Raw genomic sequence first — 12,473 nt, forward strand, 5'->3', positions numbered from 1 at the left:
GCTTCCCAGGCATGGCAGGTAACATAGAGGATGCCCAGAGATGGGAGAGGAGTGTCTTGTTGAAGGAACAGCAAGAAAGCCACTGTTGTTAGATCATATATATGTATGTATATACATATATATATATATATACACACATATATAAATAATGTGATACAAGGTATAAAAATACTGGAAAGGCTGGGGGGGAGGCAAGACAGGTGGTGAAAGTCAGAACCCCAAACCAAGTACACCCTACTTGATCCTGGAGGCGATACCGAGTGGAGTAGGGGAGGTGACTTGGTCAGACCTGATTTTAAGAGAGATTATCACTTGTTGATCTGGCACTTCCTCTTTTCCTTCAGCAAGATTTAGAGTCCTGATCACAGAGAAAGCTAGCATTTTTCAAACCCTTATTCAGGTCTTAGTAATTCTAAGTAAGTCATTCTAAGATTGAAGAATGGCAAGGGCTGGGCAATTAGGTTACATGACTTGCCCAGCCACACAGCTAGGAAGTATCCAAGGTCAAATTTGAACCCAGTTCCTCCCAACTTTGCACCTGATCTTCTCTTGTGCTACCTAATAGAAAGGGCCTTGTTGAATACCCAAGAAGAAAATGAGTAGTCTTAGGCGACAGTTAAGTGAGGATTAATTTCAGTAGAGTGTTAACCCCAAATATATTTTAATAGATGGTAACCTTCCCTTGATACAAGATTTCTGTTTCTATACATGTTCCCTCAAAGTATTGTTTGGGGGCAGGGATGTCCAAGGAAGGGTGAAGGGAAAGAGAGAATTGTCAATTTGGACATTTTTCTTTATAAGCTAGAAATGCTTGGATTTGTCAATAATGTGAAATTAATTTAAAATGGTTTCTGGGGGCAGCTAGGTAGCTCTAGTGGATTGAGAGCCGGACCTAGAGATGGGAGGTCCTAGGTTCAAATCTGGCCTCAGACATTTCCCAGCTGGGCAAGTCACTTGACCCCCATTGCCTACCCTTACCACTCTTCTGCCTTGGAGCCAATTCCCAGTATTGATTCTAAGAGAGAAGGTAAGGGCTTAAAAAAAATTGGTTTCTGGCAGACTTGTGGTTAAAATGCATAATATAGCATTAATATTTTTGACACCTTGAGGTTCTATAGAAATGTGAGCTGTTATTAGAGTCTAGAAAAATGGGTTCCAATAAGTAGCAAGGTTTGTCAGTGAAAGAAGCAATTCCCAAGTGCTTGCTCTGTGCCCAGCCCTTTTGACAAGAGGATAGATAGAAAAGGGGAAATTTGGGGTACTAGGGCTAGAAAAACTAAAGACTCGACTACCCTTCCACCTGTAGCCTTCTACTAGTGACGGGGGGCCCTCATCTGGAGTGATCCTTTGGCCCTGCTGAAAAGCAGTGCCAAGAGATTGAGGTCTGTCCGCCCTTAGCAGTAATGCCATGACTTTCCTTCTTTGGGAGCAAGCAGGGGAGTGAGGAAGGTTCTTCAGGGCAGCTGTGCCAGGCTGACACAGAGCACACCCAGCTCTCTGAGACATGGTAGGTAGGCAGGTATCAAGAAGCAAAGACTGGTGGGAGGATTCAGGGGACATAGGAACCCTGATCTGTATGACCTCTGCAGACCCTGAGCAGCAGAGTCCTAGCTCTTCTGATTCCTTTCATTTCTTTTCCTAAAATGCACACAATAGCCAGAGACATCTTGGGAGTTCACAGTCTGATACGATGTGGATTCTGTTCACCTGCTCCTTTTCTAGGTCCCTAAAGGTGGGAAGCAAGCCAGAGCTCTCCCCTCCTAACTCACCCTGCTCCATTCACCCAGCCTCCCCCAGGCCGAACATTTGAGGAAAGAACCAAACTTAGACACAGTATGAATAATGGAGTAGTTTATATGTAGGAGGCAGACACAGAAAGACAGCAGTCAACAACACTGAGCTTCCCAGAGATAGACACACTGACTGACAGACAGACAGAAAGACAGACAAGTAGGGCCCTTCTCCCTTACAAGAAATAGCCCAATGGACAGGTACAGACAGACATGGATAGAATGAGCAGATAGATGAACGCCAGCGGCTGGGCCATAGCAGCCCTGACTCTAAGAACGCTGGGTGGCATGTCCTCCTGCATGGCAGTCATAGCCCCCAGGCATAGTGAGATAGGGGCAGCCAAGAACCTCTCTCTCCTTGGCTCACCTCCTATCACCTCACCAGTATGTAGTGTCCAACTGGAGCAAAGCTTTGGCAGATGGGATCTCAGGCTCAGTTTGGACAAGGTTGATTGGACAGTAAGAAAAGGGGCTCTTCAAATCTCTGGGTTCCCCTCCCCCACCAAGAAGGGGGCCCAGGCTGGGTGGCCTGGTGATAGCAGCAGCAAGGAGGGGGAGAGGAGGGAAGTTTGGCCAAAAGGGCCCGTGGACAGTTCTGAGGCCCTCTGCTCCAGAGGATGAGTCCAGCCCTGCTCAGCAGGACTTCTTAGATCAGGGTTTGTTGCCCCTACCCTCCACACCATCATGGTGCAAAATAAATATATTTTCAAGTCATGTACCAGTGAATGGGATGAGGAATTGGAAGGGAGTGGAGGGAGCCTGTCTAAGAGGAGGTGCATTAGGAGGAGACAAGAAAGGGACTTCTATACAGCAGCAAAGGGGCTCAAAAGGGAAAGACCACCACAGCACCTCCACCAAAGACCTGCTCAAGTCCTCACAACCTCCTTAAAAGTCTGTCCACCATAGAGGGAAGGTGGGAGAAGAAAATGAGAACAGGAGTTAGCCCACAGTCAGGGTCAATCCCCATCATGGTGGGTAAAGGAGCTCTGGGTCCCCCAAGCTCAGGCCATGGCCAAAGTCTGGCCAGAGGGGCAGAAGCAGGGCAGAAGGGCACCAACAGCATCCACAATAGCTGCCAAGTGCTCATCCTGGGCTTGGGGTCCACACAGCCGAATGAAGTCCGCCAGGCGCAGCAGGTACTCCAGGTTGTGGCCAGAACGGCCGCTGCAGGCCAGGATCTGGGTGGCAATGTCCTCTTCTGGAGCAGGCCCCAGGTAACCAGGGTTCTGAGGGGTGGCCACATAGGCCAGGGCCCGCAGAGGCTGGTCTGGAGCATCTTGAGGGTAGAAGGTCACCACCTTGGTGTCATAGCCCCCTAACACAGCTTCTCGAACATCCAGATACTTGAGTGCTTCACTGATCTGTTCCCCACGCACCTCATATGCCACACCCCATGTGCAGCCCTGTGGAGGAGGTAAGAAAAGAAGGCATGTTAGGGTCAATGGTGATAGCTCCCCCACAATTACCCTACCCATCACATCCCTTCCCCCTGCTCTATAAAACCCATCAGTATTGTCTTTTCTATATCAGTACTATTGCTTCTAGGGAGACAGGCACTAATCCACTCAAGCATCACACAGAACATCAGTACATCAATTAATAACCCAAGGTAAGGCTCACATCTATAGCAGGAGGCATTCATTTCCCCAGGCAGGACTATGTCAACTATTCAAGCTACTTTAGGCAAGGATTCTTATGTATAAACCAGCCATATGTATGTAGATGTATAAATGGATAATGATTTCAACTGAGCTGGTTTCTTTTGTAATCTTGTGTATTTTATTTTATGCATTTAAAAACCTTATTCTGAGAAAGGTTCCACCAGATTGCCAAAAGGGACCAGGATACTAGAAAAGTGCCCTAGATTCTAGGTCTAGAATGGGTTCCTTAAGTCTCCCCTCTTGCTCTTGCTCTATGCTTCACCAACACCACCTACCACTACCCTGAAAACCAGGGAAGATCTAATCTAATCTATCCTGTGGCCAAGTCCTATGTGTCCCCACTCCTGAGCAAAGGATTTTTAGCTCTGCCTGTTTTCAACCTCCCTTGTCACCAATACTCACCTCATGGTCCTCAAGAAGGGTCACCACCCGACCAGGCTGGAAAAAGAAGAGAGGAGGTAGGGAAGAGAGGAGAGATTGAGTTAGAAATCAGCATCAACCTAGGGCGAAGCTACCAAAACTCCCACACAGCTAAACCCACACTCCTAAACTCCACACTTACCTGCTGTAGCCTCACGGACACCAAGACCCAGGGCTGAAACCCCCCGTGGGATGATGGATGGGGCTGCCTCCTATGTGTTCATCTGATGAGAACCAATCAGCCCCACCCCAGGAGACTAGCACCTCCCCAAGGAGGGGTCTTACTCAGGTTACCAGCACCTGAAGAATGTCTCACTCAACCATCCATCAGCCAATCATCCCTGAGGTACCCTGGGCTCTCAAAGACCACCACCCCCCATGCCAATGTCTCCAGCCTGGCACTGTCCCCCTGCTCACCATCTTGTCACTGCCCCGATGGAAGGTGTCCCCTTGCCAGAAACGGCGGCTGTACCCGCGGACGAAGCCCACACGGCTGTTGCTGTAGGCGAAATCTGGTCTCCATACTAAGGAACCATAGCCGAAAATCCAGAGTGCTGGGGGGTCGCTGTCCTCCCTGGGGGGCTGCAAGGACAAGGACGGGGTGGGCGAGGCGGGTGGGGTCCTCTGGGTCGGCGGTTCCTCCTTCATGATGCCCGGGGTACGAAAAGAGTCCGGACTACGCCTGGGACCGGGACCTAGGCGTGCGGACCAAGGATCAGGACTGGACCCGGGGTCGGTATCTTGATGGTGATTGGGATGGAGACTCGGGAGACATCTGCTACAGCTGAGCTGTACCTCCGGCGCTGCGGCCCTTTAAACCCTACGCTCTGCCGGCTCCGCCCACGTAACCTAGGGGGCCGGTCCGCTCGGGGCGGGAAAAAGCCACAACGGACCAATCATAGACTGCTTTCCTTGATCCCCTTTGCCGCGCCGCATTTTCATTGGCTATACCGGTAGTCGGTCACGGTCTACAAGTGCTCACTGATTGGCCTGATTTAACCTCTGTCAAAACTTGGCAGGAATGATGCAACGGCGGGGGAGGTTTCCCGGAGCCCAGGCATGCAGTAAAGAGCCGGGTTGATTGCATCAGGCAGCGGGCGCCTGGCTCAGGCAAACGGGTACAGGGCATCCGCATCGATCAGCGGACACAGGGCAGCGGCCTTCATTCAAATGACATGCAGCCTAGACTGGACCAGGGCCAAGCTGGGGTACTGGCAGCGTCGGGCTGGCCAGGTGGAGGCGGCTACGGGGTGGGGAAGGGGGGTGCGAGGTGAAGAGGGGGTAGGGAGGCTCCTGGCGGTGTCTGCAGGGGCCTCTCGGGACAATGCCCGCCCCCGCAGTCCCGAGGGTCACTCGGCGGCGAGGGGTTGGTGGTAGACAGGTATCTGGACTTGAGCGGGGACCCTGGCGCCAGCCGGTTGGCCCCTTGTGGGTCTCCTTCACCCTCTTGGGCCTGGCACCTGCTGACCAAAGACAAGGGCAGCCGGTGTCAGAGGATCGCGGTGGGGGGAGGGGAGACGGCAGCGGGGGTCCTCCACCCATGATTTTGGAGGCTATTCCCTCCCTATCTAGTTTTCCTATTACTCACCCCCAACTCCGACGTGTTCTAGTCCAAGAATACTCCCCAAAGTGGCCTGGGTTCGCTGTTACACCTTTGATCCCGCTCCAGCACTGCGATGATTTCGGAGTCTCCCTCCGCATTCCCCGCAGGTGCCTCACGCTGTTGTCCTTCCTGAACAAATGGAGAAACTGAGTCACGGGGGGTGCGTAAAGGGCTCTCTACAGAGGCTGTAGGCTGAGTCAAGGTGGTGGAACCTCGAGCTCCTCCTTGTTCCTTCCGGGATGAAAGGGGTGTCTTTGTGCAGCCCCAGGGATTCTGAGCTAAAGCATGCGGAACCACGTGAGGGTCAAGTGTAGACTGGGTTTTTCCGGCCTTTGGAACCTGGGAAGGCAGGTAGTGATTGTGGGGTCTGTCAGATGAGAAGCTCTCTTCCCTAGCCCCCACACGCTGGTAACCAACCTGTTTGGCTCTGCTAAGAGTTTGAGACCCTGGGAAGAAGCTGATTACCAGTTAGAGCCAGGGAAGGTAGGTGGAAGAGTAGAGGAGGACAAGCCAGAGCGGCTAAAGGAGTTTAATGGAGTCTGAAAGAGATCTTTGACACTAGGGGCTCAAGGTGTAGGATGGGAGAGATGGAGCCCTCCAGGCTCAGGAATTGGGACTCCATAGGACTCAGCTGAGGCAGGAGCCATTTGTTTGCTTTCAGGGATGGCAGTTTCAATAAGGAGGCTCCCCCCAAATTTCTGGCCACAGACTTAGAACATGAATACATGAAAAAAAGAATGATGGAAGGAAGCAGAAGTGTTTTTAGTTACACCAGGCCCAGAGGTTTCTGCAGCTACAGCCAGCCTCAGGGACAGGAGTTAAGAAACCCACCCAGGCCAGGCATCCCAAAAGGACATTCAGTACAAGCCAGTGGCTGTACAGTAGATGGACAAACAATCATAACTCTGATGACATTTCACCTGCCATTCATCCAAAAGGGGCTGATCTCTGACATAGATTATTCTGGACAAATCTGGGTGAGAAGGAAAGGTTTCTGGGTAGACTGACCTAGAGAACTGAGCTCAAAGCTTAGTCAAGATAAGATGGCTAAGTCCTGGCAAGTTCCCCAGAGGACTTCAAGGATCTCTGATTCCCTGCTGCTTGGTACAACATAGGTTACAATCTCACTATGCCTTAGTAGATGACATTGGAGAGTTGCTATGGACAAAAAAGTCGTCATTACCTGCCTCCTATCAGGTGGGTGAAGTTGGTTTGGTTAAGCTGGTCCTAGAACAACGGACACGTGTAATCTGTCTGTCATCTAACACAGAGGAGCAGAGGGACTAGTGTATCTGACAAAGGAAAACAAGGTTGGGAGGAGAAGGGAGATAGGACTCAGAGTGCCTAGTATCCCTGGCAAATTCTGAGCAGAAGTGCTAGATGAAGGGAGTTCCTGATTATTAGCAGAGATCTGCATAATTTATGTCTCGTTTGGTATTTACTGTGCATTTAGAATGCAAAGTTTTGGCTCTCTCCAAAATGATTGTTTGTCCTAACCTATCCCTTTCGTTATATTTCTTTTCTTTAAAAATATTACCTCCCTGAAGGACTTATGAGAAAGAACACCATCCACACAGAGGGAAAGAACTGTGGGAGTAGAAACGCAGAAGAAAAGCATATGATTTATCACTTGTTTATATGGGTATAGGATTGGGGGTTTGGTTTAAAAGATTACCCTATTACAAAAGTGAATAATATGGAAATAGGTATCAAATGATAACACATGTATAACCCAGTACAATTGTTTGTCAGTATCAGCTCCAGGAGGCAAGAGGGAAGAGGGGAGGGAAACAACACGAATCATGTAACCACAGAAAAATATTTAAAATTTTAAGAATATAAAATAAAATAAATAAACAAAAATCTTACCTTTTGTCTTAGAATCAATACCATGTTTTGGTTCCAAGACAGAAGAGCAGTAAGGGCTAGGCAACAAGGGTTAAGTGACTTACCCAGGGTCACACAGCTAGGAAGTGTCTGAAGTCAAATTTGAAACCAGGACCTCCTGAGCCACCTAGCTGTCCCCCTTCATTATTTTTCAATCCAAACTCCCTTCTCAGTGAGGGAAAGAGTTTTCTGGAGAGGGAGACATGTTTTTCCCCTCAAACCTTGGCTTCTGTTTTAGTATCAGTTTTAAGACAGAAGAACACAATCTATCCATTATGCTACCTACCCACCCCTGGAGAGAGGGACTTCTGAGAATACTTAACTGACATAAAAATAATAATAATAAAGTTTAGAGATAAGGTTAGGTGGGATCTAGGGAAGGACTTCTTGGCTCAGCCTAATAGCCTGAATGACCCTGACTCAATGCAGCACTTGTCAAAATAGTTTTCTCAGGGGTCCTTTTTCACTTTTCCCCACCCCCCTGCCTCCTAGAATAGTACAGGAACTTCCTAGGTCTGGTGTGAAAATAAACTCTGAGATCGCTAAAATCACTCATTTTACTGAGAGAGATAAAGTGACTTGGCCAGATTGCACACAGAGTATGTCACAGGTCCTCTGACGACAAGTTGAAAACTAGTACATGAGGCAATGCCTGGAGTTTGACCTACCCCAGCAATTCTTCGTTCTGCCCATGGTCTTTTTTTTTCTTTTTTCTTTGTCTTTTCTTTTTTTTTTTTTTTTGCATTAAACCGACCGGATAAAACACACACATACAACACCAAAGCATAAAATTTAAAACTCACCTTCAACTTTAGTATTGGAAAAAGGGGAGGGGGCAGCTGGGTGGCTCAGTGGACTGAGAACCAGGCTCAGAGATGGGAGGTCCTAGGTTCAAATCTGGTCTCAAATACTTCCTACCTGGGGGGCACCTGGGTAGCTCAGTGGATTGAGAGTCAGGCCTAGAGACAGGAGGTCCTAGGTTCAAAGCTGGTCTCAGACACTTCCCACCTGTGTGACCCTGGGCAAGTCACTTGACCCCCATTGCCCACCCTTACTACTCTTCCACCCAGGGGCCAAAACACAGAAGTTAAGGGTTAAAAAAACAAAAATGAACAATCAAATACTTCCTAGCTGTGTGACCCTGGGCAAGTCACTTGATCCCCATTGCCTAGCCCTTACCACTCTTCTGTTTTGGAACAAATACATAGTATTGATTCTAAGACCAAAGGTAAGGGTTTTTAAAATAAAAAAATTTTTTTCTTTAAGTAGTGGACAAAGTGTTTAGATCCTGAGATCCTGGAAGAAAAGGATTATAGGATAGCTCCCAGAACAGCCCACATTGAGATCATAAGAACTTATGTTAAAGGTCCCCAAGTCCTAAATCCACCCAGCACAGTTTGACATAATTTATGGATTATTAGCCTATCTATTAGACCATTTTCCATTGATTTTCCTGTGCCCTGCATTCTCTATTCTTTCTCATTTCTCATTCCACCAATCAATCACCTTTATGGTAGTGAATACATAAGAGTTTGAGATGCCCTCAGCTCTTCGGAAAAGTCACACAACAAACATTTACTTGGGTCAGGCACTCTGCTAAGTGATGAGGATACCAAGAAGGCCTCTAAAGAATCTCCCAGTCTGATGGGGGTGACTGCATGCAAAGAACTATGTAAAAACAAGAGATATAGAGAATGAACTGAAGATAACAAAGGGAAAGCACTAGCATTGATGTAGATTGGAAAAGACTTCTTGAAGAATTTGGGATGTTAGAGACAGTTAGGTGGCTCAGTGGATAGAGCATCAGACCTGGAGTCAAGAAGACCTGGGTTCAAATCTGACCTCAGACACTTCTTAGCTGTGTGACTGTGGGCAAATCACTTAACCTTGATCACTTAGCCCTTGTCTTTCTGTTTTAGAGTTGTTACTAAGACAGAAAGGGTTTTAAAAATAAAAAAAAAAAAAGATGGGACTTTCGGTGAGACTTACAGGGAGTCAGAGAAGCCAGCATGTAAAAAGAAAGAGAGAATTCCAGGAATGGGGGCAGCCAGTGAAAATGCAGAGAAGAGGGAAGATGGTCCAGGAATAGCAAGATGGCCAGTGTCCCTAGATCCCAGAATATATAGGGGTAGTAAAACTGGAAAGGTAGGAGAGAGTCAAGTTACAAAGGGTTTTGAATGCTAAACAGAGGGGTTCATATTTGATCTCATGGTGATAGGGAAGAGTCACTGGAGTTGACTGAATGGAGGAGAGGAGTGACATGGTCAGATCTGTTTTGTTTTTTTAAATGACTTTAATTTAATTTCATTTTTTCCTCAAGTACATGTAAAAACAGTTTCCAACATTTTCCAAAGAACATTGAGGCTGGAATTCTCTCCCTCCCTCCCCCCCTCCAGATCTGTTCTTTAGGAAGATCAGATTGACAATTGAACAGAAGATAGCCTGGAGTAGGGAGAGACTTGTGGCAAAGACCACCCAGAAGGCTGTGGCAACAGACTAGGCCTAAGATGAGGAGGACCTGTTCCAGAGTGGTAGCAGGGTCAGAGGAAAAGAGGAGGTATTTGTGAGAGATGTTGCAAAGGTAGAACTAGCAGGGCTTGCCTTTACAGCCAGGATCTAATTTGGGGGTTATGTGACTAATCTAGGGTCATAAAGCCATTATATGTAATAGATAAGATTTGAACTCAGGTCTTCCTGACATGCAGACTTGCTCTCTTTCCATCACATCACCTTGCCTCTCAAACTCTGCCATAAGATTTGCAAAAAATACTTCTAAAAAATTCTTACTTTCCAACTCAGGATCAGTTCTACGAGTCAGAAATGGAGTTCAAACCCAGGTCATGCCTGTCTTCAGGTCCAGAAATCTTTCTGCTCAGGAGAGAAACAATTGTGTAGATATTGTAAAATGATGGAAAATTAAGAAATCTTTTCTCTCTGGCCTCTTGTGTTGTGTACTTTGAATAGGGATGGTATTTGATGTCCTGGGAATTCACAAGCCATTCTATGAAGCTGCTGACCTATGAGAAGCTGGCAAACTTTCCAGTTACTCAATCTGTCCCTGGTTCCACTCCTGTCCACATTCTTTTCTCTCCAGGGGATGAGCATGTCCTCACACTAATGCTCAGTTGGCCTTTCTTTGCTTGCTGTCTGGCTCACACCTTCCTCGTCTGGCAAAAAAAAGTGATTAATGTAAATGTTTTGGTTTAAAAAGAGGAAATCTCAGTTATTCTTATATCCCCACTCCTGATGGGCTTCAGACTAAAATTCCATGCAGATCCTTGTAAACACAATTGCTACTAATGTGTTATTTAAACAGTTTTCAAAGGAGGTATCAACAAAGGAGTTCCTTTAAGTCAAGGAGGTGATATTGTTCCCCAAAAGTTATTATCAAGGAAGTTATTTAAAACCATAGAGTAGATACTGTCAAATGGAGTTTTCTTTTCTTTTCTTTCTTAAACTCCTCACCCTCTGTCTTAGAATCAATACTGTGTATTGGTTCCAAGGCAGAAGAGTGGTAAGGGTAGGCAATGGGGGTTAAGTGACTTGCCCAGGGTCACACAGCTAGGAAGTGTCTGAGGCCAGATTTGACCCAGGATCTCCTGTCTCTAGACCTAGCTCTCAATCCACTGAGCCACCCAAGTGCCTCAAATGGAGTTTTCTCCAAAGAAGTTAATTAATCAGAAAGAGATCTAATATCCAAGGGTGTGGAAAGCACAATTTTCAAAGATAAGCTACAATGGTATAAACCTCTTATGGATAATTGAATTGACTTTATCACTGACCTACACAGAAGTATATGGCAGAAGGGGGCAGCTGGGTAGCTCAGTGGATTGAGAGTCAGGCCTAGAGACGGGAGGTCCTAGGTTCGGAGCTGGCCTCAGACACTTCCCAGCTGTGTGACCCTGGGCAAGTCACTTGACCTCCATTGCCCACCCTTACCACTCTTCCACCAAGGCAATACACAGAAATTAAGGGTTTAAAAAAAAAAAAAAGAAGTATATGGCAGAAGAGATGTCATACATACTGTCAGGACCATAAAAAGGGTTTGTAAACCATGAAAAATCTTCACCGTCCTTACAAGATCTCCTGGGTCTCCAACCCTGAGAGCTTTTATCCACCACACTGGTGGGGTGGAGGATATGAGGATGAGGTGGTAAAGGTGGAGAGGATCTCTGTTGATTCTCTGGTTGGGAAGAAATTCAACACTTATTAATTCCTGCCTTTAGGTAGTACGCAAATGAGGCAACTGTAGTTGTACATTGATTTGGAGCCAGAGGACCTTGGTTAAAATTTTGCTTTCTGTTGCTTAAAACGTGTGACATTATGTAAATACCTCTGGGCCTCAGATTCCTCATCCATGAAATAAAGGGATTGGACTAGATGACCTCTGAAGTCCCTTCTAGCTCTCCAGTTATGTTCTCATGATTTTGTTTTGGGGAGGGGGCACACACAGAAATATTATAAAGTGTGGAGTGATGAGGCAAAGGAGAGAGTCAGATAAGATGCTCTAGGAAAGGAAGCAATTATCACTTTTTTTTCCTTGTACATGGAAAGGACTTGCCACTCAACTCCCATATACAGTATATCTGGCATTTAAAAAATCATTCCACAGGGATGAGAAAGAGGAAGGGGAGAGTCAATTTTTCCTCCTATTTGGTTTTGGGCAGGCTCTTAGGCAGGTTGTGAAGGCAGCTGGGTGGCTCAGTAGATAGAGTGCTGGGCCTGGAGTCAGACCTGAGTTCAAATTCAGCTTCAGTGTGATTCTGGGCAAGTCACTTAACCTCTGTTTGTTTAATCCACTGAAGAAGGACAAGGCAAAACCTCCAGGATCTTTGCCAAGAAAACCCCAAATAGGGTCATGAAGAGTAGGCATTACTGAACAACAAAAGATTCTGAGAGTCAATTACTGCAGGTGATTGTGTCGGCAGAAGAGGCTGGCAACAGTGCACCATGACAGAAGAAAGGAAGAACCTAGGCTTGCTGGTTTTCTGCTTCTTGTGGCTGTCGAAGCTTGTAGCAGAGAAAAATAGTCAAAGTACAGATCAAGGGTTCTAGGAGCCAGTGGCAGCAGAAAAGGAAGACAAGGAGTGGGACAACAGCCCATGGCTTTCC

The 12,473-nt window shown here is 46.9% G+C and overlaps 1 protein-coding gene across 2 annotated transcripts; it reads right to left on the reverse strand.

Annotated features, from left to right (window-relative positions):
- Positions 1 to 1,836: 1,836 nt before the first annotated feature.
- CHAC1 (ChaC glutathione specific gamma-glutamylcyclotransferase 1) lies at positions 1,837 to 4,643 on the reverse strand. Of its 2 annotated transcripts, XM_044662200.1 has the most exons (4): positions 4,289 to 4,643; positions 3,854 to 3,889; positions 3,143 to 3,193; positions 1,837 to 3,016 (listed from the first exon to the last, which is right to left on the reverse strand). In XM_044662200.1, exons 1-4 carry the CDS (start codon positions 4,517 to 4,519, stop codon positions 2,792 to 2,794), a joined length of 543 nt encoding a protein of 180 aa, XP_044518135.1. In that variant the 5' UTR covers positions 4,520 to 4,643; the 3' UTR covers positions 1,837 to 2,791. The 2 variants fall into 2 exon arrangements, with proteins under 2 accessions (XP_044518135.1, XP_044518134.1); XM_044662199.1 differs by having other exon boundaries at positions 1,837 to 3,193.
- Positions 4,644 to 12,473: the final 7,830 nt, after the last annotated feature.

This window comes from Gracilinanus agilis, chromosome 2 (genome assembly GCF_016433145.1).
Source record: "Gracilinanus agilis isolate LMUSP501 chromosome 2, AgileGrace, whole genome shotgun sequence".
NCBI lineage: Eukaryota > Metazoa > Chordata > Mammalia > Didelphimorphia > Didelphidae > Gracilinanus > Gracilinanus agilis.

What these genes read in the sequence shown, in the direction of transcription:
- CHAC1 (XM_044662199.1), bottom strand. Translation starts at nt 4,519, where the DNA reads ATGAAGGAGGAACCGCCGACCCAGAGGACCCCACCCGCCTCGCCCACC. An exon ending in ATCGGGGCAGTGACAAGATG is followed by an intron (nt 3,890 to 4,288) that starts GTGAGCAGGGGG and finishes TTCTTTTTCCAG; the next exon opens with CCTGGTCGGGTGGTGACCCT. An exon ending in CCCTTCTTGAGGACCATGAG is followed by an intron (nt 3,194 to 3,853) that starts GTGAGTATTGGT and finishes CCTCCTCCACAG; the next exon opens with GGCTGCACATGGGGTGTGGC.